Source organism: Myotis myotis, unplaced genomic scaffold, assembly GCF_014108235.1.
Source record: "Myotis myotis isolate mMyoMyo1 unplaced genomic scaffold, mMyoMyo1.p scaffold_m19_p_1, whole genome shotgun sequence".
Taxonomy (NCBI): domain Eukaryota; kingdom Metazoa; phylum Chordata; class Mammalia; order Chiroptera; family Vespertilionidae; genus Myotis; species Myotis myotis.
The window spans coordinates 168475674-168502068 of NW_023416313.1; the positions used below are offsets into that span (position 1 = coordinate 168475674).

Here is a 26395-nt window from a genome sequence, read left to right on the forward strand (position 1 = left end):
CCTGCTGTCCCCAGAGCCTTTGGGCTAATAGCTCCTACTTTAGACAAGCTAATCATTAGAGAAATTCTGTTTGAGGCTTGAGATTTTACAAAAATAGCCCCTCCCATTTTCCCTTCCCTTGACATAAAAGAAACTTGAACTCTGTACTTTCTCAAGAAGGATTTGAGGATTGGCACCTTCTTTTTTTTTTTTTTTCTACTGAATAAGGATTTTTTATTTTTAAAATAATCATAATCTTATCTTACATAAATTGTAACTCTTATTCAAATATTATCACTGTTCAATTTCCTAAAATACTTTTTAAAATCAACTTTATTATAGCTTATATAGAATAAAAATGATCTATTTTACACATACAATTAATTGATTTTTTAACAAACACATACACTTATGTAACCACTTCCCAAGTCAAAATATAAAATATTTTCTTCATCCTCAAAGATTCCTATTGCTCTTTCTCAGTTTTCCAACTCAACCTCAGCTTCAGGAAACCACCAATCTCCTTTCTGTCATGATAAATTATTGTTTTCTATTATTTTATTTGTTTTTATCTTTAATATTTTCTACCTTTTATTTTAGTTTTTCTTTAATATTTCTACCTTCTTATGGTAAGTCTTTTGATACCCGATTTTAATCTTTTTTTCCTAATATAAGAATTCAAAACTATAAATTTCCCTGTAACCATTGCTTTATTTGCATTCTATAAACTTGGTTACATTGATTTTCATTTTTATTTTGTATAAAATATTTTCTCATTTGGATTGGCACCTTCTTGATCAATAAACCTTTCTTTACTCTAAACTCTGACATTTTGAGTATCCTCTTTGGACTGGTAACAATAAAACCCCTAAATATCTCCTGCTCTAGTTCTATGCTGACCAGGGAAACGATGATAATCAGATGAAGGGAACCTACAAGTATTCCAGGCACATGATGATGCTGACTACATGTTAATAAACTGACTTCTGGTTTATACCTAAGTCCCATACAGTCTGTCTCATCCAAATCAGGTATCTAATCATTCTCATGTATCTGATGCTCACTGAATGAATACCCAATTTCTGGATGTGAGAGATTAAATGTCTAAGACAGTGATGGCGAACCTATGACACGCGTGTCAGAGGTGACACGTGAACTCATTTTTTTGGTTGATTTTTCTTTGTTAAATGGCATTTAAATATATAAAATAAATACCAAAAATATAAGTCTTTGTTTTACCATGGTTACAAATATCAAAATATTTCTATATGTGACACGGCACCAGAGTTAAGTTAGGGTTTTTCAAAATGCTGACATGCCGAGCTCAAAAGGTTCGCCATCACTGGTCTAACCTTTGGTGGTTCAGTCCAGAAGCTGCCCCTCAGTCCTATGTGAGGCATTGGCAAGAGTTCATAAAACAGACACACTCCAAACCTGCATTCCTCACGTCCCTTACCTTCGCAACAAAATAATCCCACATACTAAGTTCAGGAGGAACAAATTTTTCTTTGTATGATGGTCTTTCTGCAGGCACTGGTGGTGGAGTAGCATCTTTTACAGGCCTTCCAGGGACCAGCATTCGCATGTTAAATCTCCTCCGGTGTTTATCTATGTCTTCAGAAGGAAGAGAAGGCGCTGAATAAAAAAGAGGGGGAAAAAAGCATTTATTTTCCATTATTAACCCAGTAAATTAACCTTACTTTTCATACCACTTTTGCCATGTTTTAGTTCAGACTAAATTACCTACTTGCATCTAAAGAGTTTAGTGCTTCTAAAGTCTTCTGGTTACTCCATCAGTGTTACAGCCATCATGGCAGAGATGAGGACAGAGCATAAAGAATATCTTGCCATGGAACAGTCTTTTTGCAGTATAGAATAAGGACTAAAATAATTCTAGGTACAATGTACTAAATAAATGGTATGTTCAATAGTCATAAGGAAAGTGCTTGAGTGGTCATTTCTGGCTATGCTGACCAAGAAAGAGTCACTGAATGTGTAGGATGTAAAGTATGCCTTAGAAGGGCGGAGGCTCAGTGGGAAAAGAGGAAGAGACGAAAGAAACAAATGACAGGTTTGAGTAAACTACTTTTGCAAGACAAGCATCAGGGAGGGCAACAGTCTAGAGCAGTGGTTCTCAACCTGTGGGTCGCAACCCCTTTGGTGGTTGAACGACCCTTTCACAGGTGTCGCTTAAGACCATTCTGCATATCAGATATTGACATTACGATTCATAACAGTAGCAACATTACAGTTATGAAGTAGCAACGAAAATAATTTTATGGTTGGGTCACAACATGAGGAACTGTATTTAAAGGGCCAGAAGGTTGAGAACCACTGGTCTAGAGTCAGGCCAGGACTAGCTTGTGGATAAGAGCCTGGAAGCTTATCCTATGGGCATTCTCACAAAAAACGTCTCAAGCTAGTCATACGATGAGATGTGGTTTCTTTGATCAATTAGGAAGGAATATGTACCAAGATGACATAAGAAGGGCCTGAATTAATACTGCAGGTGGTAAACACTGAGAATAAGTATTAGATACAAGGAATACATAAATGAAATATCAAAAGGATTCAGGAAGTCATTGGATATAGGAGAACCAGAAAGTAGAAATCAACCCACTCCACTCCGAAATCTCCCCATCAAAGAGAATGACAATTCTGTGTCAACTCCTCCTTCTCCCACACCGCACACAATCATCAACTATCAGCAGTAACTCCACATTATATCCAGAATATGACCTATGCTAACCTCCCTTTAACTTTTTTCTACATGAGGTGGAATTTACATAAAAGTAACCATTGAAATATGTACAATTCAGTGGCATTTAGTACTTTCACATTGTTATGCAACCACCACCTCTATCTCATTCCAAAGTATTCTCATCACCCCAAATGAAAACCCCAAACCCATTAAGCAATCACTCTCCATTCCTCCCTCTCTCTAGCCCATGGCAACCACTAACCTGCTTCTGTCTCTATGGATTACCTATTCTGGATATTTCATATAAAAGGAATCATATAATGTGTGACGTCTGTGTCTGGCTTCTTCCACTTAGCATGTTTTTGAGGTTCATGCTGGTTATAGCATGTATTCATATTCGCACTTCATTCCTTTCTATGCTGAGTAACAATCCATGATATGTGTATACCATAGTTTACCCATCTTTTTTTTTTTTTGAACCCACTCACTAGATGACTGACATCTGGCTTAATTCCAGTTTGGAGCTATTATAAATAAAGCTGCATAAAGATTTATTTATAAGACTTTGTGTGAATTATGGTTTCATTTCTTCTATGTAAATAATTAACAGGGGAATTGTTGAGACATAGGGTGAGTCGCATGATAAATTTATAAAAACTCTCAGACTGTTTTCTAAAGTGGTTGCATATTTACATTCCCACAAATAACATATTGAAGTTCCAGTTGCTAAACATCCTTGCCAACACTTGTATTGCCAGTCTTTTTCAGTTTTACTGAGAAATAATTGACATGCATCACTGTGTAAGTTTAAGGTGTACAGCATGATAGTCTGTCTGATTTACATATATTGTGAAATAATAAAATCCACTCATTCATTCTTTTTTAAAAAATATATTTTATTGATTTTTTACAGAGAGGAAGGGAGAGGGATAGAGAGTTAGAAACATCGATGAGAGAGAAACATTGAACAGCTGCCTCCTGCACATCCCCCACTGGGGATGTGCCCGCAACCAAGGTACATGCCCTTGACCGGAATCGAACCTGGGACCTTTCAGTCCGTAGGCCAATGCTCTATCCACTGAGCCAAACTGGTTAGGGCCCATTCATTCTTGATGGTAACTCATTACTACCTGTTTTTTGGTGTGTTTTTTTAATCCTCACCCAAGGATATTTTTTCCATTGATTTTTAAAGAGAGGAAGGAAGTGAGAGAAGGAAGGAGGAAGGGTGAGAGTGGGGGACTGTCAATTGGTTGCCTCCTGCACATGCTTTGACTGGGGCCAGAGATCAAACCTGCAACCCAGGTATGTGCCCTTGACTGGGAATAGAGTGCAAGGGCCAAATGCTCTCACCACTTAGCAACACCAGTCAGGGCCACTATTATCTTTTAAGTGGCCTAAAAATAGCCTCCCACTCAGTCTCCCTACTTTTATTATTGTTGCATAGTCTATTCACACAGCACCTAGAATGGATCTTTTGAAAACCGAAATAGATCATGTCACTCCTATGCTAAAAACCTCTAGTAGTTTCCTATCTTTCTTTAGAAAAACAACTAAAGTCCATACAATGATCCATGAAACCCTAAATGACCAGCTACTGACCTTACTTCATCTCTAAACACTCCTGCACCCTCACCCCATGACAACCATTCTGGCTTTCTTTGTAGTTCCTAGAAAAGGCCAAATTTAGTCCTATCTTATGAACTTTGCCCTCACTGCTCCATCTGCCTAGAATGCTCAGCATGGTGTGATCACTGATGTCCCTAAAGATGAATACATACTTAGAGGAACTTCTCCATAAGACAGCTCAAATGCTACCTAATCAGAAATGTGCCTCCTGACTACCCTAACTAAACTGTCCTCATCACCACCCCTCATCACTTTCCACTTACTCTGCTTTATTTTTATCAGAGTTCTTATCAGACCTGAGATATTATTTATTTGTTAATTTTACCTCCACTAGATGTAAGCTTCATGAAGGTAAAGAATATGTCTGTTTTGTTCACTCCATACCTCCAGAATCTTGAACACTGCCTGGCAGATAGTAAGTGTTAAGTGAATGTAAATATGAATGCAGAGTCAGGGGTTTAAAGTGTAGATAACTTGGTGTGAATGAATTACCATAAAAAATAACAGAAAATTCAGGAAGAGAAATTATTTTGGGGTAAAACTTTAAGTTTAAGGTGGACTACAACTAGGTAGAAAGATAAAGATTAAGAGTCACCTACATATAATGGGAGTAGAAGCAATAGGAGTGGGTGAGATCTCCTCTCTTATCTTGACTTACACAGCAACCTATTTTCTTAAATCTACCTTGGGCACTAAGGACACAGGCTAGCTAGAACCTGTGCCATTTAAACTGCCACTGATTGCTCATCTGTAATATGACCATTTCTACAAATGAATCAAGATGATTTCTATGTTTCAGCACCAAGATGGAAACCTTTCCTATGCCATTAGTCTACATCTCACCATATCCTATCATTTTAAAAAGTGAGATAAAAATATATTCAAGTCCATGAGGGAAAACACACACATACACACACAGAGAGAATAAAAAAAACAGGTGAATGAGTGAAACTCATAACCCAAGTATGTGACCTTAACCAGGAATCAAACCCAAGACCCTTCAGTGGGAGGGCTGATGCTCTAACCACTGGCCAGGGTGAAAAAAATTTTTAAATTCTAAATATCCTTTCTCTAATTAAAAACTATCTTTTTTCCATGGCTTCATTCCTTAACATTGTCTCCTAACTTTTACCTTTCCTCTACTTCTTTTTTTGTCCTGGTATACAAAATTGTTCATTGTATATTTCTTATTCTAACATGAATTTAGTTATTTACTACCATAATAACAGTGATTACACTCCAACAATCACTAATTTTCAAAATAGAAATTTTTAAAGTGTTAAAAATCTTTAACAATGGTAATTATTTACATTTACATAAATTAATCTTACCTGAAATACTTTCTGATTGTCTTCGAGGCTTCACAATAAGTCTTACACCCCCTCCAAAAACAGCAGCCCACATTCGATTATTTAACGGGTGGGCTGCAAGTCGAAACAATTCATTGGAGGAATTTGTGGCAAGAGCATGTATCAATAAACTTAAGTAAACAGCAACAACAGCTTCACATAACAGAATGTTCAGTTTTGGCTGGTCTTCATCTTGTGCTGAACTCAAGAGATTAATAAGTGAGCTCACACCTGTAAGGATATATAATACAATAAAAAGTATATCAGCATAAAGCTCAAAAAGGAAAAAATTCTAAATTTGCAATTTAACTATAATTATGTAACTATACTATATGAAGTACATATTTCCATAATTTGAGTGACAAAAGAATGATAGGAATGGCTTATAACCTATAAAACAAAATAAGATTCCAATATTATATACTGGTATAAGAAATGAGTAAATAAATAACTTAAAAGGGTAGAAGGGAAAGCTCTTCCTTACCAAACAATTTCAGTACAATTTCAAGTAGAAGGAATGACAGAATTATAAAATCACCATCTTGTAACCCCACAGTAATATCTGATTCAGCCAAAAATCATCACAAAAGGCTACAATTCGTGGGTAAAAGTATATTTTACAGTCTCAAACTGTCTCTTCAAAAGATAATTATTCACTGCAAAGGGGAAAAAAAGTAACTTAACAAAGGAGAAATCTAAAAGAAGCCACCTCACCAAGAGATCAAGGGCAGTAATCCCAGTAATGGGACCTACTGGCATTGTGTACTCCTTGATATTTTACACTGAGAAAGGCACAATATCTCTTTTTTGGTATCCCTGCCAAAATTACATAATGTGAATCTAATATTAAGAAAATATCAAAAAAAAAATTGAGGAGCATTCTAAAAAGATAATTGACTAGTTCTCTTCAAAAGTACCAAAGAAAAAATGAGGACCTACACCATATAAAGAAAAAATGAGGAACTACTCCATATTAAAGGAAGCTCATGAGAAATTACAACTAAAATGTTACATGGACATTTAGTGGGACAAAAAGTGAAATGTGAAAAAAATCTATAAGTTACAGTATTGCATCAATGTTAAGATGCTGAATTATAACTGTGCAAATGTTATAGGCAGTTAGACAGACATGAGCAGAGCAAGGATGATGAGCCAGGTACAGAAACTCACCAGGGCAGAAAGCCCTGGGTGTCTAGCAAGGGGCATAACTGGGAAAACAAGAACCTCACCCCCAGGGTGACCTCTGCTCCCCTAGTATATCACTGGTCATGAGGTGTGGACCCCTCATCTTTCATATTACTGGTCATGTGGTTTGAAGCCCTTGACCTTTTCCTCCCTAAAGATAACATCTAGTCGTATTTCAACTCCAGGCCCAGAAAAGCACAAAATCACACAAGTAAAGCCATGGCTGCCTCAGAACCAGCTACATTAACTAATGACCCCTGCCCTGGCACCAGTGGAGACCATGACCCTGAAAGAGCACACCTGGAAAAGCTGATGATTATTCTATTACGACCCTCCCGTGAGACCTCCAGCAAGAGAGATAAATGCCCTTGGGATAAAGGACCCAGTGCACACTCTCCCCACAGGGAGCACTCTCCCTTTCCCTTTCTTCCTTCTAAGTCCCCATGAGACTTGCAACTAGGGGAGCAATGGGCAGTGGCAGCTCGTCCCAGGCTAACCCCCTGAACCTGTCTCCAAATCCCCCTTTTCTCTGACTTTCCAGTGAGCCAAAGAAGCCCAGCTTAGGCTCTCCTGTTGCTTCTTCTATGCCCTTCTTGTTTCACTGTCCTAAATGTGTTTTTGCTTCAGCCAATAAATTCTTGCTTGCTTTGCTGCACTTTGTCTCTTGATTGAAATCTTTCCTTCAAGAAAACAAGAACTGAGGTCTTGTCGTTTCACCGGTAACACTAGGGTTATGCAAGACAATGTCTGTTTTTAGGAAAGACTGATAAATTTAGATTTAAAAGGGCATTATATTTGCAACTTACAAATATTTCAGAAAAAAACACATATCCTATATAATAAAAGCCTAGGTGGCGTCATGCCCTCATGCGACGTCATCACAAGATGGCCGCCACAAGATGGCCAGCAGGGGAGGGCAGTTGTGGGCGATCAGGCTGGCAGGGGAAGGCAGTTGTGGGCAAACTGGCCAGCAGGGGAGGGAAGTTGGGTGCGACCAGGCCTGCAGGGGAGGGCGGTTGTGGGCGATCAGGCCGGCAGGGGAGGGCAGTTGGGGGTGAACAGGCCAGCAGGGGAGGGCAGTTGGGGGCGATCAGGCTGGCTTGGGAGCAGTTAGGCATCAATCAGGCCGGCAGGGGAGCGGTTAGGCTGGTGGGCAGAAATGGTAAGGGACAATCAGGCAGGCAGGCAGGCAGGTGAGTGATTAGGAGCCAGCAGTCCCGGATTGTGAGAGGGATGTCCAACAACCCCCAAGGGGTCCCAGATTGGAGAGGGTGCAGGCCAGGCTTAGGGACCCCCCCCACCCACACACACTGTGCATGAATTTAGTGCTCTAGTATATAATGTATACACACACACAAAATGAGTGAGTGAGAAAAAGAGAAGGAATGAATGATAAAGCAGTATAATACAATGTTAACATTTAGGGAATTCTATATGAAGGTTAGAGAGAAATCCTTTATACTATTTTTGCAATTTTTTATAAAATCTGAAATTATTTCAATATAAAGCTACAATGACAACAGTGTTTCTATAAACTTATGTAAAAATGAATTTGAAATACACACTTTGAGTTTGTCACCTCTTTCTCCTGCCACTCTTCACAATGATCATTAACATGTAAACTCAGAGTTATAAAGCAAATAGAGTAAAACTTAAATGACAATGGTAAACCAGAAAAGACTATTAAGAAAGTGGGGGGAAAAAAAAAAAAGAAAGTGGGGAAGGTTTGAAATGTAGAGAATGAGAGCTAACTGGAGAAAAAGAAGGACTGGCAGATAGCATGGCATATGTGCTATAAAATGATCACTCCTGTCCTAAAATATAAATGTATACTTGAGAACAATTATATTCTCTCTAATATATCTGTGAGAACACCTCTGTGATTGTTGCCCTCTAAACCTCTAATTCAGAATTTCCAAGGATATGGAAGATAATGTGCTCACCCTTACGAAAGATGTTAAACTTGCTTTTTGATGCTGGTCAACAGTGCTGCTTTTGAAGCCTCAACTTCTGGAGTCTTCAGACAACATTACAGTACTAAGTACTTACTCCATGGCAAAAAACATCATCAAAAACAAAAAACCACCAAATCCACAAAAAAGCACAACATTCAGGAAACCAGTTGGTAGCTTTTTAAAAAGAATTGCCAAATAGATTTTTTTATAAAAGAAAGAAAACACTGAAATTCTCACCAGGCCACTGAGCAGGGGAAGAATTTGGTGTTGCATGCTCTTCAATGCTTTCTGTCCTTAGTCTTCGACGATCACTTAACAGAAGTCCTTGATATGCCATTCCTGTAAACTGATTTCCTTCCGTTTGACTGCCAAAGTAAACATAAGGATCCAGTTATTTATCATCATAATAGAGGTAACAAGCAATTTCACTTTATACATATATATTTTAGATAATTATAATTAAAAAATTCTTAAACTCCATTCACTGTTCTAGTAAGAATTTATTTTAGAAAGCTCTTGAAATTAGTTACCAATGTTTAATGATTTTTTTTTTTAACAAAATACTAAATTTTACTACATTGGGCAGATGACATTTAATCTTTTCCAGATGTCCCTTAATACTTTAATATATTTTCTCTACTATTCATTTTTATTTTTTATAAAAGTTTGAGGTAAGGAGACTGCTGTTGGTAGTAGGATATATTAGAAAGTTTCAGGGTACTATTGTGGTGCATTTCTTAGCTCTGCAAAGTTGTGATAGCTTAACCCTGAATTAAAATATGAACTAAATTCTGGAGAATCTTATTTTAGAAATAGCTAATTCTAAAGCCAAAATGTGCCTAAATATTTACTTCCCTCATCTTTGTAGAGTTGAAGAAAATAGAAAAGCAAAAGTAAAGCTGACTCCCTTGAGAGTTAATCATAGCTTAAGGACTAGAAAATGCACATTTTAAAAAATTTATATGAATTTTCATTTGGTGGCATTTTAACCAGAGATTCATAACAAGCAAATTGTCTTTTAGCATTAAAATGACCACAGTCAACTAAATAAATGTGTGTTTTTTTCTTATTTACATTTTTAAGTCAGTGGAATACTTAGGCCTAAGGCTAAAATCAAACAGGCCATTTTGAGAGAGTAATTCCTAATGCAAATCAAATCTTTCCACAAAAGGCTGCTGAATTTACAAGAAAAAAAAAAATTTAGACATATGTTTAACATGAATTTAATGTAATCCTATGTAGAGTATAAGCTTTCATTTATTAATATAATTCATTTATATTTGGGTCACCTTTCCAAGTGATTCAATTTCTTACTACCTATACAGCCCTAGTCATTAAAATGCAAAGTACACACTGATGAAGGCAACTTAACATTTTAAAAAATTCAAACCATTATAGAATTTCTAATGGATGTCACCTCCAAAGACTTTCATATTATATGTAAATTAGCAAATAAAATTGATTTTAACAATTCAATGTTAGGAATGTACCTTTTCATATTTCAAAAGTACTTCCTCTTTCTGGTTAAAACCAACTACATTAATAGAAGTTAATCCAATGTTAAAAGAAATATTTCCTAAAGAAAAAAATTAGAAAACTAATTTTATAAATTATTTTGGATAGTAAACACTTCTCTTCTTGAAACAAAAAGATAGTGATGATGATAATTTCTATTTACTATTTGTCATTTTCTATATGTCTCTGTTGTTACTAAATGATAGCTAAACAAATATTTGTGTGTTTTTTTCATTCTCTCTCATTTATGGGAGTAAACATGCCAGTCGTATTTGAGGATTTTTCAGTCCCTAGAAAATAGAACCTTAATATAATTCTGGAACAGTTTAATATTTTTGCTGTATTAATACTATTTTCAGCGATTTATTTTTTATTTTTTATTTTTTTACCTGTAGCTATGACTGTCACATAATGCTTGGTAAATTGATGCAGAAAGTGATGCTGCTAATGAATGAAGTGTATGCACCTAAAACCAAAACAGCCACAATTACATTTTGTACTAACATTTCTACACAATAGTAGTATCTTAAAAAATCAGAAAATACCCAGGAAACTAGCAATATGATAAGACTAGATCCTCCTATATGAGACTACTAACTGTACTTTAAAACTTCTATAATAAGACTCACCCAACTTTATATGCATGCCCACAACAAAGCTAATTCAGCTTGCTAACAATTAGTTTAAAATGTAATATACAAAAAAAGCAGAATCAACGTAAGTATAGGCTTTTCAGAGCTTTTATTTAAGCTTCCCTTATGAAATTCCCCTTAATGAAAAAAAAGACTTGTTCTTATCAATAAGAATGAATTAAATGTTCAGAAAATATATCAATCACTCTGTGAAAGGGCTGATTTTCCAGAAGCAACTAATGTACTAAGTACTTATGAGTAGTGAATAGTCTTAGAATTTTTAATTTAGAAAGTTTAAAAATTATCAACATAATATAAAAACCACATTCTAAAATGCCATGTTGAAATAACATCTTCAGACTCATAAAATCTTAAAATTTTGAAGCGTCTTCAGAAATAGTTTCATAATCTTAGAAAGCCTCATCTAAGTTTCTAGAAGTTGGAAATGTTTAATTAGAATTTATATGCATTCATGCATTTCTATATGTCCATATTAACCTAAGAAATAATTTAAGTAATCTCTGCTAGAATAGTGACATGGATTCATTTATGCTATGGATTAGAAGTCTCTAATAGGTTGATGTGACCAGTAAAATCTTGGGTCCTTCAGAAGAATGTACAACCAGAGATCAAACACACCTTTCAAACAAAAGAAATTAAAAATAAAAATGTTGGGGACCTGAATTGGCACTGGCCACTGGAACTGGAGAAATCACAGCACAGATACATGTAGACTCGCACAGTGGAAGTCTGACAACTCTCCAGAGCCTCCCAAGTTCCCTAAGGTTTCTTAAAATCTATATATATTTTTTAAGTTTTTAAAAACAAGGGATGGGTCTAAACTCTGCCAAAACTCTGATTATCCCTAAATACTGCAGAGCAAACAAAATCATCAGGGAAATAGTTACAAGAATACTTTCTCTTGGACTATTTCTGATCAATCTTGGTTCTCTCAAAATACCACTTTGAACTTGCATTTTCACAATATATTGGTATGAAGGCAAATAAGTCCTACATTTCTAACTTACTGGTTCATTTAAGGGGAATGGAGGATCTAAAGGAATGTTAAGTGGCAAGAATACTATCTAGGGAATTAATTTTATTACCAAAAGAGTACTTGCCTGTCTTAAAGGAAGTCGCCTTCTCCAGAAGTAAGAAGACTTAATTTTAAATTACATTCACTGGACAAATAGTCTTTTTTTTTTTTTTAGTCTTTATTGTTGAAAATATTACGTATGTCTCCCTTTTTCCCCCATTGACCCCTCTGGCTCCGCCCCCTACCACAGGCCTTCGCCACCCTATTGTCTCTTGAACTGATCAGGAGTAAATAGGTAGCACATAAGAGCAGTTTAAAATATTTCCTCTAAGTTCAAATTGTAAGACAAGTATAACATATTTACCTTCTCAGTGTGTATAATATCAAATGATCATAAAATTTACATTACCTTCATATCTCCAATACTGGGATGAGGTGGAGTTTTCATCTGAGCAATAGTATAAAGTATATCATGGATGTGATTATTTAAGTACAATACAGGATTAGCTATGACTGTTTTTGTTGATGCAATACTTGCTGAAAGCAGAGGTAGGGTGGTAGGTAATGGTAGTGGAGACTGGAGCTGCTTCACTGTAGTTTCCTGTGGGTAATAGATTATTTTTTCAAAGTAGTTAGAGGAGAAAAAAGCAATTTATAGCTACCTGATAAAAATACTGGTGATTGATATTAGAATATAAGAAGTATAAGCATGTACCTATTGCCCCATCTACAAAAATTTATTGAGCACACATTATATACCAGGTACTATGTTAGATATAGAAGATAAAGATGAGTATGATATAGATGTTGTATCCTTTTAAGCCTACTCCTAATTCCCAAAACTTTAGTCTAAAAAGAACCATGTAGGTAATAAATATCTGCCTCCTATAGAGGAAGTGAACATATTCCTCTAGATTAGCTAGTAGATTAACTAGAAAAAAGGAGCTTTATAGCTATAACTGGAAGAACTACTGAAATTGTTAAAATGACCAAGATTGAAAACAAAACGATGTTCATACCTGCTGTGATTCTTGTAGCAAAAATTTGAGTTCCATCCTTACTGAGGCCAGACCACCACCTTGGGCCCCATGGAGGCTACAGTAACTAAGAAACACTCTCAGGAGATCTTGGTTTTTCTGCAACCACAATTTTCGTCTCTCAGCATGCTCTCGTTTGGCCTGCAATCTTCGTCTTTCTATTTGGTGACGCTCATAGGGATCAATATCTGGTTTGTCTACCATTTCTTCCTGATCCAGGAGATCACTTTCTACTTTAGAATATATTCTACTGGCATATTCTTTAATAACTGTTTCATGATTACATATCTCATGCAAGGCAGCAATTTCCTTTTCAAGCCAGTTATAGAGTTGAAATCTGAGTTTTCCTCCATCTACTTCATAACCTGTAGCCAGTGTTCTCAGTTCAGTCATAAGAATCTTTAAACAAGCTCTGAATTTTAGTTGTTCAGCAATCACATCAACTTCAGTATCACCTTCAGTATCCTCTTCCTGAGGAGTCAGTAACATATTAGGGTCTGATGCTTTCTGATCTTCTTGTCTATCTTTTCCCCTGACATCTGTACTTTTCATTACTAAACCAACTGCATCTTTTTCTTCTTCTTCTAAGGCGCTGTCATGATCTTCACCCCAATCTAGAGTAAGAGGTTCCTCACCAATTTTTACTACTGGTTGACTCCAATCAAATTGTGATGAAGTCACATTTGACCAATCAATGCCAGAACTGCTTTTGCCATCACTCAGAGTTTTTGATTCTGAAGGTATATCAACCATTTTCTTAGAAATAAAATCAGGTGGATCTTTTTTTGTAGGTAAAGCAGGTATTTTGGTAACTTTGGGAATTTTGGAGAGTACCTCCAAGGCTAAAACAGGACATCCAACTTTAAAATGAGCATTTGCAGTGGTAAAAAATAATTTTCTTTCTATGAGGTTAATTTTATCGACAAAGTTTTTCTCAGTTTTGAGACCTACAGTTGCCAAAGTTCCTTCAGGGGAGGCAAGGTTTCTTCGAATTAGCAAAGGATGAGTTCGAAGGTAGTTGTAGAAACTAAACACCACTGGATTACAAGATTTGATGATAACTATAGAAATCAAGCAGATACAATCACAAGGTACTACATTAATTTGTATTTATGTTAAAAATAATAAAATATATCAGCATTTCCTCAAAATAAATATTAACACAGGATAAGTTAAACTATGGTACACCCACATAATCAATAAAACTTCACAGCTGAAACTAAAAGAATTTCTCTATGTGTTGCTATGGAGTTTTATGTCCAGGATATACTATATAAATGAAGGTACAAAAAGCAACATATTATAAACTACCTTTTATCTGAGAAAGTAGAGAGGCCATATGAACACACACACATGCATGCAGCACTTATATTTTTTAAATGAAAGGAAAACACAGACACAAAATTGCTTAATTGGTTCCCTAAAAGGGAGGGAAGAACAGGGTAGAGAGGTCAGGAAAGAAGAAGCTAGATTTCTCTAAAAATACCTTGGTTTTATATATTTTATTTTAAAACGATGTCAATATCCTATATAATAAAAGGCTAATATGCAAATAGACCGAATGGCAGAACAACTGAACAACCGGTCACTATGACGTGCGCGGACCACCAAGGGGAGCACACAAAACATGGCGGGCCTCAGTAGAAGGTGGCAGAGTGCAGAACATGGCGGGTGTCGGCTGTGGTGGGATGGTGAGCAGGTGAGCAGGGGTGCCAGACCAAGGTGGGGCGCCAGTCACTGTCACCGCGGAGAGCCTCTGGTGGTTACTGAAAATTCTTTGCTCCCACACGCCGCAGTCCCACCCAGCATTCGCACCCATTGCTGGTGCCGGCCCCACTCACACCTGCTGCCGGCACCCAGCACTGGCCCCGATCGCCCCTCGGGGCTTCTCCATCTCCCCCTGCTCCTGAGGGGCGATCAGAGCCAGCAGCAGCCTCTTGCACCCACTGATGGTGCCAGCCCCGCTCACACCTGCTGCTGGCGCTGGCCCCAATTGCTCCACGCCGTCAGCGGGTGCAAGCAGGGCCGGCCTTGTCAGCACATGGGAGCAGCGGTGGTGGGAGTAGGGCTGCTGGCAGACAGGGGACCAGGGGCTGTGGTGGGAGGGGCCAGGTGGGGGCACAGAGGATGGGCCGAGACCTGCCCCTGAGCCCACCGCAGCCTTGCAACCCACAGATCGTTTCAAGGTGCATGAATTCATGCACTGGGCCCTAGTTTTATATAACATTAAATGAAAATCAATTTTTAAAAAAATTCACACAAAAACAAAACTAGAGAAATGATTTTGGGTATCAAGTTGGTAGCATCAACCACACTTAGAGGAACTATAAGGTGACTTTAAAACAAGTAATTTATCTATACATCCTTAGTAGTACATATCATAAAAAAAAACAAAAAACAAAAAAAATGGGAAAAAAAGAAAAAGTTTTAACTGTCCTCAGTAATGTTATTATGAAAAATATTTACATCATCATTCTGAAACTATAACATGCATATTAAGTAGCAGATAATTATATTAATGTCATGAGAATCCAAGCTTTTCATTATAGGACACAAATTTTAAATCCAAAGAGAAAAAACACTATAATCCATATTTCAATTTGAAATTTCAGTATGAACTCATGAATTCTTAGGGAAAATAAATTACTAACTCCATTCATTGAAGTGGCCTAGAAATTATGACCAAACCAATAGCAATGAGAACACCTGTGCCCAGGCTGTGGTCTCTCCATATAATTTCATACTGAAAGGAACCAGAATTCTTTGAAGCAATGGCCATTTACATGTTTAGGGCAGGAAATACACAAAATGAGCCTGAAATATCTTGCCAAACTAGAAAGCAAACAAACTATCAAGGAATAATATCAAAAAGAATCAAAATTTGAAAAGGCTTGCATTGATTATAGATGAATAAACTAAACATTGATAATAATAAACTGCAATGGATTAAAACACAAGTCTATCTAAATCTGTGAGTTCAAAAATAACCTTTAAAAATATAAAATCTAATTGGTCAACTTTGTAAAATGCTAGGGAACCAAGCTATTATTTTGAAAACTGATAAAAAGAATCAAACATTTATGTTCCCATCACTATACATACTACTGGACTTCAGAGTAATCAAACAGTTGCTAAGGGAGACTGTACTCTAGACAAGTATCCTATCTAATAAAAGAGAAACATGGTAATTAGCTGTACGTCCGCTACTCTTCCCATTGGCTAATCAGGGTGATATGCAAATTAACTGCCAGCCAAGATGGCAGCTGGAAGCCAGGCAGCTTGAAACTAACATGAGGCTTGCTTGCTTCACTGCCGGAGGAAACCAACGTTCCCCGCCTGCCTTGTCGGCCTCTGAGCTTGCAGTTTGAAACATTGTTACAAATATAGAAGCTAAACAAACCCCCAGAAACCTGCTTTCAGCCAGCCGGGATCTCAGAGCTGGAGTTGATACAGAGTTTCAATTATAGAACCCAAACAAACCAGATACCTGCTTTCAGCAGCAGAGGCCTCAGAGCTGGAGCCAAGCCTCAGAGCTAAAGCTGGCCCAGAATAAAAAAAGAAAAAAGAAAAAAGGAGCAGTTGGGAGCTTCAGTCACCCGCCAGCCTGAAAACAGCCCTCAGCCCCTCACCCAGACTGGCCAGGCACCCCAGTAGGGACCCCCACCCTGAAGGGTGTGTGACCAGCTGCAAACAGCCATCATCCCCTCACCCAGGCTAGCCAGGCACCCCAGTGGGGACCCCCACCGTGATCCAGAACACCCTTCAGGGCAAACCAGCCGGCCCCCAACCGTGCACCAGGCCTCTATCCTATATAGTAAAAGGGTAATATGCCTCCCAGCACCGGTATCAGCGGAGCCGCAAGGCCTCCCGGCACCGGGATCAGTGTGACAGGGGGAAGCGCCCAAACCCCCTGATCACCCTGCAGCTGTGTGTGTGACAGGGGGCGGGGCCACAACCTCCCTATCGGCCCTGCTCTGTTCGTGACAGGGGAAGGCGCCCCAACCCCCTGATCAGCCTTGCTCTGTGCCTGATAGGGGGGAACTCCCCAACCCCCTGATCGCCCTGCAGCTCTGTGTGTGACAGGGTGCGGCGTCCCAACGCCCCCTCCCCCCCCCCACAGGCCCTGCTGTGTGTGTGACGGGGTAGAGCCATAACCTCCCCATCGGCCCTGCCCTGAGTGTGACAGGGGGCGGTGCCCCAACCCCCCAATAGGCCCTACCCTGAGCGTGACTGAGGGTGGCATCACAACCTCCCGATCCGCCCTGCTCTGTGCATGACGGGGGGCGGCGCCCCAACTCCCCAATCGGCCCTGCTCTGAGCCCGACCAGGGGCTGCACCTAGGGATTAGGCCTGCCCTCTTCCACCCGGGAGCAGGCCTAAGCCAGCAGGTCGTTATCTCCCGAGGGGTCCCAGACTGCGAGAGGGCACAGGCCGGGCTGAGGGGCCCCCCTCCCCCCGAGTGCAGAAATTTTTGTGCACCGGGCCTCTAGTTCTAGCTTATAAAAGAAGGATAAAACCACATTATTAGAACATCATCATTTTACAACCACTAATGAAATAAAAAGGAAAAAAGCCAGCCCTGGTGGGGTGGCTCAGGTGTTTAGAGCGTTGTCCCTATACACCCTGCTTGCGGGTTCAATCTCTGGTCAGGGCACATACAAGAAGCAACCAGAGTGCACAAATAAGAGGAACAACAAATCGACGCTTCTCTCTTTCTCTCTCCTTCTCCCTCTTTCCCCTCTTCCCTTCCCCCCCGCTCTTTCTCTAAAAAAAAAAAAACAAAAAAGCAAACAAAAACAAACAAAACAAACCCAATAAATATTTTTTTTTTCATCTAGGCAGTGATCATTGATGGCTGTTAATACCACAAAAAGCAAAACAAGCTAACTTCACAAGTCCCCTGATGGACACCACCTATGAAATATTTCCGCCAAAACATCTGATAAAAGCCTCTGAAATCTTAACTGCCAATTTCTAGGAAATAGAACACAAGAAAAAGAACCATGTTAAATAACACAACAAGGACACAATCAGCAAAATCCAAAATAAAAGAAAGTATCTGACTTCTTAAACAAATAAATTGCAAGGGAAAAAAAGAAAGAAGGAAAAACTATTGACTAAAGTAAACATAACCAATCAAATATACAGGCCTCTTGATTCAAACAAACTGTACAACATCCTAGCTGATTTCGCTCAATGGATAGCGTATTGGGTTTGATTCTGGTCAAGGCACATGCCTGGGTTGCAGGCTCGATTCCCAGTAAGGGGGCATGTAGGAGCAGCCGATCATGATTCTCTCTCATCATTGATGTTTCCATCTCTCTCCCTCTCCCTGCCTCTCTGAAATCAATAAAAATATATTTTAATAATCAACTGTATAATGTTTTATGAGATCACTAGGGAAATGTGAACATTGTATTTGATGATATAAATAGAATTTCTTTACAATAGTATATGTTATGTTTTCTTAAGAATCCTTGTTTTTTATAGTTACATGCTGAAATATTTACAGATGAATTAAGTTGATAACTATTGAAGCCGAGTGATGAATTCACAGATTTTCATTATGTTATACACTCTTTTATATATATCTGAAATTTTCCACAATAAGTTTTTAAAAACTTACCTGGAAAACATTAAGAAATAAGTTGAGCCTTTCTTCTATAAAAAATTACCCAGTAATATTAAAAAACTAGAGGCCTGGTGCATGAATTTGTGCATGGGTGGGGTCCCTCAGCCTGACCTGTGATTGGGGTCGATTTGGGCCAGATGGCTGGGGGGAGAAACTGCGGGAGGTTGGCTGGCCTCAGGAGGTTGGCTGTGAGAGTGCACTGACGACCTGGCCAACCAGGGAAAGAGACTGTGGGAGGTTGGCCAGCCAGCCTGATCAGGGGGAGGGACCACGGAGGTTGGCCAGCTGCAGGAGATTGGCTGTAGGAGTGCACTGACCATCAGGGTCCAACTCCTGCGCTGAGTGTCTGCCCCCTGGTGGTCAGTGCATCATCATAGTGACCAGTTGACTGGTCACTTAGGCTTTTATATATATACTAGAGGCCTGGTGCACAAAAATTTGTGCACTCGGGGGAGGGGTGTCCCTCAGCCCGGCCTTTGCCTTCTTGCAGTCTGGGGCCCCTTGGCGGATGTCCACCTGCTGGCTTAGGACCGCTCCCTGGGGGATCAGGTCTAAGCTGGCAGTCAGACATCCCTCTGGCAGCCCAGGAGCCCTCAGGGGATGTCCACTTACCAGCGGGGAACAGGCCTAAGCTGCAGTCGGACATCCTTAGCACTGCTGAGGGGGCGGGAGAGGCTCCGGTCACCACCGCTGTACTGGCAGCCGTCAGCCTGGCTTGTGGCTCAGCAGAGGTCCCCCTGTGGGAGTGCACTGACCACCAGGGGGCAAATGCTCAACGCAGGAGATGCCCCCTGGTGGTCAGTGTGTGTCATAGTGACCAGTCATTCCCAGTCGTTCTGCTGTTAGGGCCAATTTGCATATTACCCTTTTATTATATAGGATAGAGGCCTGGTGCACGGATGGAGGCCAGCTGGTTTGCCCTGAAGGGTGTCCCAGATCAGGGTGGGGGTCCTGCTGGGGTGCCTGGCCAGCCTGGGTGAGGGGCTGAGGGCCGTTTTCAGGCTGGCGACATCCCCCGGTGACCCAAGCTCCCAGCCTCTCCTTTTTCTCTTTTTTCCCAGGGTGGCCTGGAAGCACATATCTGGGATTTATTTATCTTCTATAATTGAAACTCTGTAGCCTTGAGCAGAGCCCAGGGCAGGCCAGGGAAGGTGGGAAGCTTGGCTTCCTCCATTGCTGGGAGCAACCCAAGCCTCCTGCAAGCTCCGTGGCCGCCACCATCTTATTTGGGTTCATTTGCATACTGACTCCTGATTGGCTGGTGGGCGTGGCTTGTGGGTGTAGCAGAGTGATGGTTAATTTGCCTCTTTCTCTTTTATTAGTGTAGATACTAGGGACCCAGTGCATAAATTTGTACGCCTTGAAAAGAACTATGGGCCCTAAGGCTGCAGTAGGCACAGGGGTGGGTCTTGGCCCATCCTCCACGCCCCCACCTGGCCCTTCCATAGCAGCCCGCGAGTCACCTGTCTGCCAGCAGCCCTGCTTCTGCAACCGCCATTCCCATGCGCTGATGGCACCGCCCCACTCACACCCACTGAAGGCACAAAGCAATTGGGGCCAGTGCTGTCAGCAAGTGTGAGTGGCAGCTGCTGCCCTGATCCCCCCTTAGGAGCAGGCAGGGGTGATCAGGGCCAGCAGCCGCTGCTCACACCTGCTGATGGTGCAGAATGATCGGGACCAGTGCCGGGCACCGGCAGCGGGTGCAAGCGGCGAATCCGGTGCTGGCTGCAGGTGTGAGCGGGGCTGGCACTGGCAGTGGGTGCGAGAGGTGGCTGCTGGCCCCAATCTCCCCTCAGGAATAGGGGGAGGTGGAAAAGCCCCGAGGGGCAATTGGGGCAGGCAACTGCTGCTCGCACCTGCTGACGGTTCCGAGCAATCGGGGCCGGCACCAGGAACTGGCAGTGGATATGAGCAGGGCCGGCGCCAGCAGCAGGTGCAAGCACTGGGCAGGAGCAAAGAATTTTCAGTAACCACCAGAGGCTTGCCCTGATGACAGCGACCAGTGCTCGCCTTGGTCTGGTGCCCCCGCTCACCTGCTCACATCCTGCTGCAGTCAATGCCCACCATGTTCCGCGCACGCCCCCTGGTGGTCAGTGCACGTCATAGTGACTGTTTGTTCGGCTGTTCTGCTGTTTGGTCTATTTGCATATTAACCTTTTATTATATAGGATATTATATAGGATAGACTAGAGGCCCAATGCACAAAATCCAAGTATGGGAAGGGGGGGGTGCCTCAGCCCGGCCTGCACCCTCTGACAATCCGGGACCCCTTGGGGGATGTCCGACTGCAGGACTGGCCTAAACTGGCAGTCGGACATCCCTCTTGGGATGGGACCACTGACTCCTAATCACTTGCCTGCCTGCCTGCCTGATCGCCCCTAACCACTCGCTTGCCTGCCTGTCTCATCGCCCCTAACCACTTTGCCTGCCTGTTTCATCGCCCCTAACCACTCTCCTGCCTGCTTGATCATCCCTAATCACTTCTGCCTCAGTCCCCACCTCAGCGGCTTCATCCAGAAGGACATCCAAAATGACATCCAGAGGTTGTTCAGCTGTCCAGTCTAATTAGGATATTATGCTTTTATTATTATAGATTACTGGGGCACGTAAAAACTCTCTACTCCTAATCCCAAAAGAAATGTGATCAGCATTTCTTGTGATTTGTTCCAGGAAACAACAACAAAAGAAGGAGACCAGACACTGTGTCAGCACACGCTTGTGTGTGTGTGATACATATCTGTAAAATGCATCAAGAACCACACTGTTCCGCTACTTACTTTTTTCACTTAATAATACAGAACATATTAACATATCAATTTATATCATTTTTTAAAAGCCATAATTATTTTTTTAATATATCTTTATTGATTTCAGAGAGGAAGAAAGAGGGAGAGAAAGAGAGAGAAACATCAATGATGAGAGAGAATCATTGATCAGCTGCCTCCTGCACACCCCAAATGGGGATCAAGCCTGCAATCTGGACATGTGCCCTGACCAGGAATTTAATTGTGGAGTCTTGGTTCATAGGTCAACGCTCAACCACTGAGCCAAGCCAGCCAGGCTCAATTATCTCATTTAAAAATATATGTTCATTGATTAATTTTGGAGAAAGAGCGGAAGGGAGAGAGGGAGAGACAGACAGACAGACAGACAGACAGAAATATCCATTTGTTGTTCCACTTATTGATGCATTCATTGGTTGATTCTTGTATGTGCCCTCACCAGGGATGGAACCAGAAACCTTGGCATATCTAAACAATGTTCTAACCAACTGAGTTACCCAGCCAGGGCCAATTTACCTCATTTTTAATGGCACTGTTTCTATACTTATGAATATACTAGAGGCCCGGTGCACAAAAATTTGTGCACTCAGGGTGGGGGTGGTCCCTCAGCCCAGCCTGTGCCCTCTCACAGTCTGGGACCCTTCGGGGGATGACCATCTGTTGGCTTAGGCCCACTCCCCGGGGGATCAGGCCTAAGCTGGCAGTCAGACATCCCTCTGGCAGCCCGGGAGCCCTCAGGGGATGTCCACTTGCCAATGGGGAGCAGGCCTAAACTGCAGTTGGACATTCTTAGCACTGCTGAGGAGGCGGGAGAGGCTCCCACCACCACTGCTGTACTGGCAGCCGTCAGCCTGGCTTGTGGCTCAGCAGAGTTCCCCCTGTGGGAGCGCACTGACCACCAGGGGGCAGCTCCTGCATTGAGCGTCTGCCCCCTGGTGGTCAGTGTGTGTCATAGTGACCAGTCATTCCCAGTTGTTCTGCTGTTAGGGTCAATTTGCATATTACCCTTTTATTATATAGGATAGAGGCCTGGTGCATGGGTGGGGGCCAGCTAGTTTGCCCTGAAGGGTGTCCCGGATCAGGGTGGGGGTCCCGCTGGGGTGCCTGGCCAGTCTGGGTGAAGGGCTGATGGCTGTTTTCAGGCTGGCCAAGCCCCCCAGCAGGAACCCTCACCCCATGAGGGTGTGGCCATCCTGAGTGAGTGGGTCATGGCTGTTTGCAGGCTGGCTACAGCCTCCAGCCACCCAAGCTCCCAGTGGAGGCTGGCTGGAACCAGGTATCTGGGATTTATTTGTCTTCTATTATTGAAATTTTGTTGCCTTGAGCAGAGGCAAAAGCCGACCAAGGCAGACGGGAAGCTTGGCTTCCTCCATCGCCGGGGCAACCAAGACTCCTGCTTGCTCCAGCTCCGTGGCTGCCGTCCGCCATCTTGGTTGGGTTAATTTGCATATAGTTGCTCTGATTGGCTGGTGGGCATGGCTTGGGACATAGCGGAGATGTAGTCAATTTGCATGTTTCTCTTTTATTAGATTAGATTATAATTTATTTAACTATCCTGTTGATGAATACTTAGAAGGTTCCATTTTTAAAATTATTGCAGACAATCTGATAAATACCCTCCAGATTCTTAAAAAATCTAAATTATTCAGGATAAATAAGACTAAAGAAAGTTTAGCACATAAGAATAGTTTTTTAAGTCCTAAGCACTAAACCAATATGTATAACAGCCAAAATCTCTTCTATAATAAAAAAAAACCACAAAAAGAAAACTAGCTGTGTAATTAAATGGAAAGAGGTGTATAATGATTCAGTTCAATGGATATGAAATTAGAGTAGCATGGTAATCCTATTTTATAAACTTCAACCTGCAAGACTGAAAATGTGTGTGAAGTCTTCTTAGTACTACTCATAACAAAATGATAGGCTCAATTACAAACAGTAAGTGACTAATCCTTTAGCACACAAGAAATTTTGATAATTTCTCAATGTTGAAAAGTAAATCTGGTAATGATGAGTTTTCTGTTATTGGTTTTGTTTTTATCTAAGTGAACATTAGCTCAAAAACTGTCTTCTTTTAAAAAGAAAAAGAAACTTAGAAAATATCCTACCTTGATGATGATCATCCTCTTTTGGTGTTTGTTCCAATAACGTGTCCAAGGCTCGGGTATAATCTTTCATTACCCAATAGGCAAGACTACGCAGGAAAGGATCAGGATGTAATCTTTTGCAATCGAATCCTGAGCCATCCTTTCGGCAACCCAAAACCTTCTGATTTAGGATAGATATGTAAGTGGATGAAGTTTCGAATTCAGATTCATATAAACGGGCAATAACCATGGCCAGCTGAATATCTTCCATTTTTTCAAGACACACCTGTAAATTTTAATATTAAGAAATATTTATTTAATGATAATTATTTAATTATAAAATATCCCAACAATATCCTTAAGTTATCTACCACTTATATTTCACAGTGGAAGGAGGGAGACCTGAGGTTGAAGGGCAGCTAAATGATTGCCTGATAGAAGATTAAAGAATAGCAAGAAGAGTAAGTAATCTGAACTTAGTAGCTTCCAGCCTAAAAAAAAACTTATAAATAAGCATAAAACAGCCCTAGCCAGTTGCTCAGTGGTTAGAGCATTGACCTGCAGACTGATGGGTTACAGGTTCGAATCCGGTCAAGGGCATATACCTTGGTTGTAGGCTCAATCCCCGGCACCGGTTGGGGCGCATATGGGAGACAACTAATCAATATGTCTCTCTCACATCTATGTTGCCCTCTCCCTGTCTCTCCCTGCTCCCTTCCACTCTCTATAAAAATCAATGGGAAAAAAATATCCTCAGGTGAGGATTAACAAACAACACACACAAAAAGCATAAAACAAAGTATATCAATATCACCTCAGACTTGGATCAATTTAAATTAGTAACGTTCATTTTTAAATTAAATGCCTATTATGACATTTGAATTTATACACAGCAGTTCCTCTTAATTTCCAAATGTATTTCCATCCTATATTATAAAAGCCTAGCCTAATATGCTAAGTGTCCAGTCATCTGGTCGGCTGTTCAACCAATCAAAGCATAATATGCTAATAACATGCTAAGGCCGCTCAACCGCTTGCTATGACATGCACTGACCACCAGGAGGCAGACGCTCCGACCAGTAAGTTAGCTTGCTGCTGGGGTCCGGGCCGATCAGGACTGAGCAAGACAGGCCAGACACACCCTGGCGCCCTCCCATGATCCCTCCATGGCTGGCCAACCTCCCTTGTCCTTCCCTGACCCTGATCATGTACTGGTGGGGTCCCTCGGCCTGGCCTGAGCCCTCTTGCAATCTAGGACCCCTCGGGGGATGTCAGAGAGCAGGTTTTAGCCTGACAGCAGAACCGACTGCTATGACATGCACTGATCACCAGGGGGTAGATGCTCAACTCAGGAGCTGTCCCCTCGTGGTCAGTGCGCTCCCGCAGGGGAAGCACCACTCAGCCAGAAGCCGGGATCACGGCTGGCAAGCACAGTGGTGGTGGTGGGTGCAGGGCTCCCACCTGTGAGAGGGAGCAGGCTGGGCTGAGGAACACCCCCACCCTCGAGTGCATCGGGCCTCTAATATAAACATAATTTTTACTCTTTTAAAAGAAACTTCTATTTATATAGCAAATAATGCATGAAATGAAGCCACATATCCTATCTTACTCTCTATGATTTTATTTATATACTAATGTAACAACACATCTTGAGATTTTGAGGTCATTCAGACAATATGAGTCAATCAACATGTCTCTTCTTTACCAGAGTATCTTCTTTCTAGGCTAAACTTTCCATTAAAAATTATAAACATTTAAGCATATTCATATTTTTTCTTTTAAATTATTCTTTATTGTAAGCATATTTTTTCCATTGATTTTTTTAGAGTGGACAGGAGGAAGGTGGGGGCGGCGGGGGGAAGAGAAAGGTGAGGAAAAGGGATAAAGAGAGAGGAGAGGGGGAAGAAAGAAAGAAACATCAATGTGAGAGAGATAACTGGTTGCCTTCTGCATGTGTCCCAACAAAGACTGGGATCAAACCCAGGTATGTGCCCTTCACCGGGAATCAAACCTGAGACCTTTTGGTGTTTGGGCTGACACTCTAACCACTTAATAACACTGGCCAGGGCTAAATGTTTATTTTTAAAAAATCATACCCTGAGATAAGTTTGAAAATATGACTAATTCTAATTGTGAAGTACTTTCACTTTGTTGGATATTTCCTATTTCTTCTATCACGTTTATTTCCAGTTCTATTTTTCCTTCACTCATTTGGATTGTTCATAACAATAGTAAGTACCCTAAGAGGAAGATATCATAAATAAACAGGAACATCTGTAATTACTCTCTTAACCAGTTGCCAGGGTTCTATATATAAAAAAATGCAAAGTTTGCCCAACTGGCATGGCTCAGTGGTTGAGCATCGACCTATGAGCCAGGAGGTTATGGTTCGATTTCCGGTCAGGGCACATGCCCAGGTTGCAGGCTTGATCCTCAGTGTGAGGCATGCAGGAGGCAGCAGATCAATGCTTTTCTCTCATCATTGATGTTTCTCTCTCTCTCCCTCTCTGAAATTAATATATATATTTAAAGCAAAGTTTTACCTATTCTCATTCCTTTTCCAATATCTAGAACAATTATATTACAAAACAGTACAAATTTCAATTTTGGTTCCATACCTATGACTTACATTTAGAAGAAAAAGAACTTAAACGTATCTGCCTTTCTACACTAAATAAGGAGGTTGGGACCATTTATATACTTTAAATAGTTCAGAATCACAATATGGCAAGGAAGAAGATATTCATAAACCATTTTTTGCCATGTTTCATACATTTATACTTGAAATGCATGTATTCTTAAAATGAAATATTCCCTATATAAAATTTTTATTTGTGTTTCTCACTTGAACTTATTTATAATTTCATTTTTCACAGTA

At 40.8% G+C, this 26395-nt stretch overlaps 1 protein-coding gene across 3 annotated transcripts in view; it reads right to left on the reverse strand.

The window, feature by feature from the left end:
* The window catches only part of DMXL2 (Dmx like 2), a 163346-nt gene that overhangs the window by 17782 nt on the left and 119169 nt on the right, over positions 1–26395 (reverse strand). For all 3 annotated transcript variants that reach the window (XR_004966358.1, XM_036301475.1, XM_036301466.1), the window contains exons 23-29: positions 23539–23803; positions 12998–14076; positions 12388–12579; positions 10700–10776; positions 9033–9160; positions 5638–5886; positions 1436–1614 (exon numbers count right to left, since the gene is read on the reverse strand). Coding sequence is in view for 2 of the 3 variants with exons in the window: in XM_036301475.1 (XP_036157368.1) it covers positions 1436–1614; positions 5638–5886; positions 9033–9160; positions 10700–10776; positions 12388–12579; positions 12998–14076; positions 23539–23803 (2169 nt within the window). In the remaining variant the exon portion in view is untranslated. The remainder of the gene's footprint in view (positions 1–1435; positions 1615–5637; positions 5887–9032; positions 9161–10699; positions 10777–12387; positions 12580–12997; positions 14077–23538; positions 23804–26395) is intronic.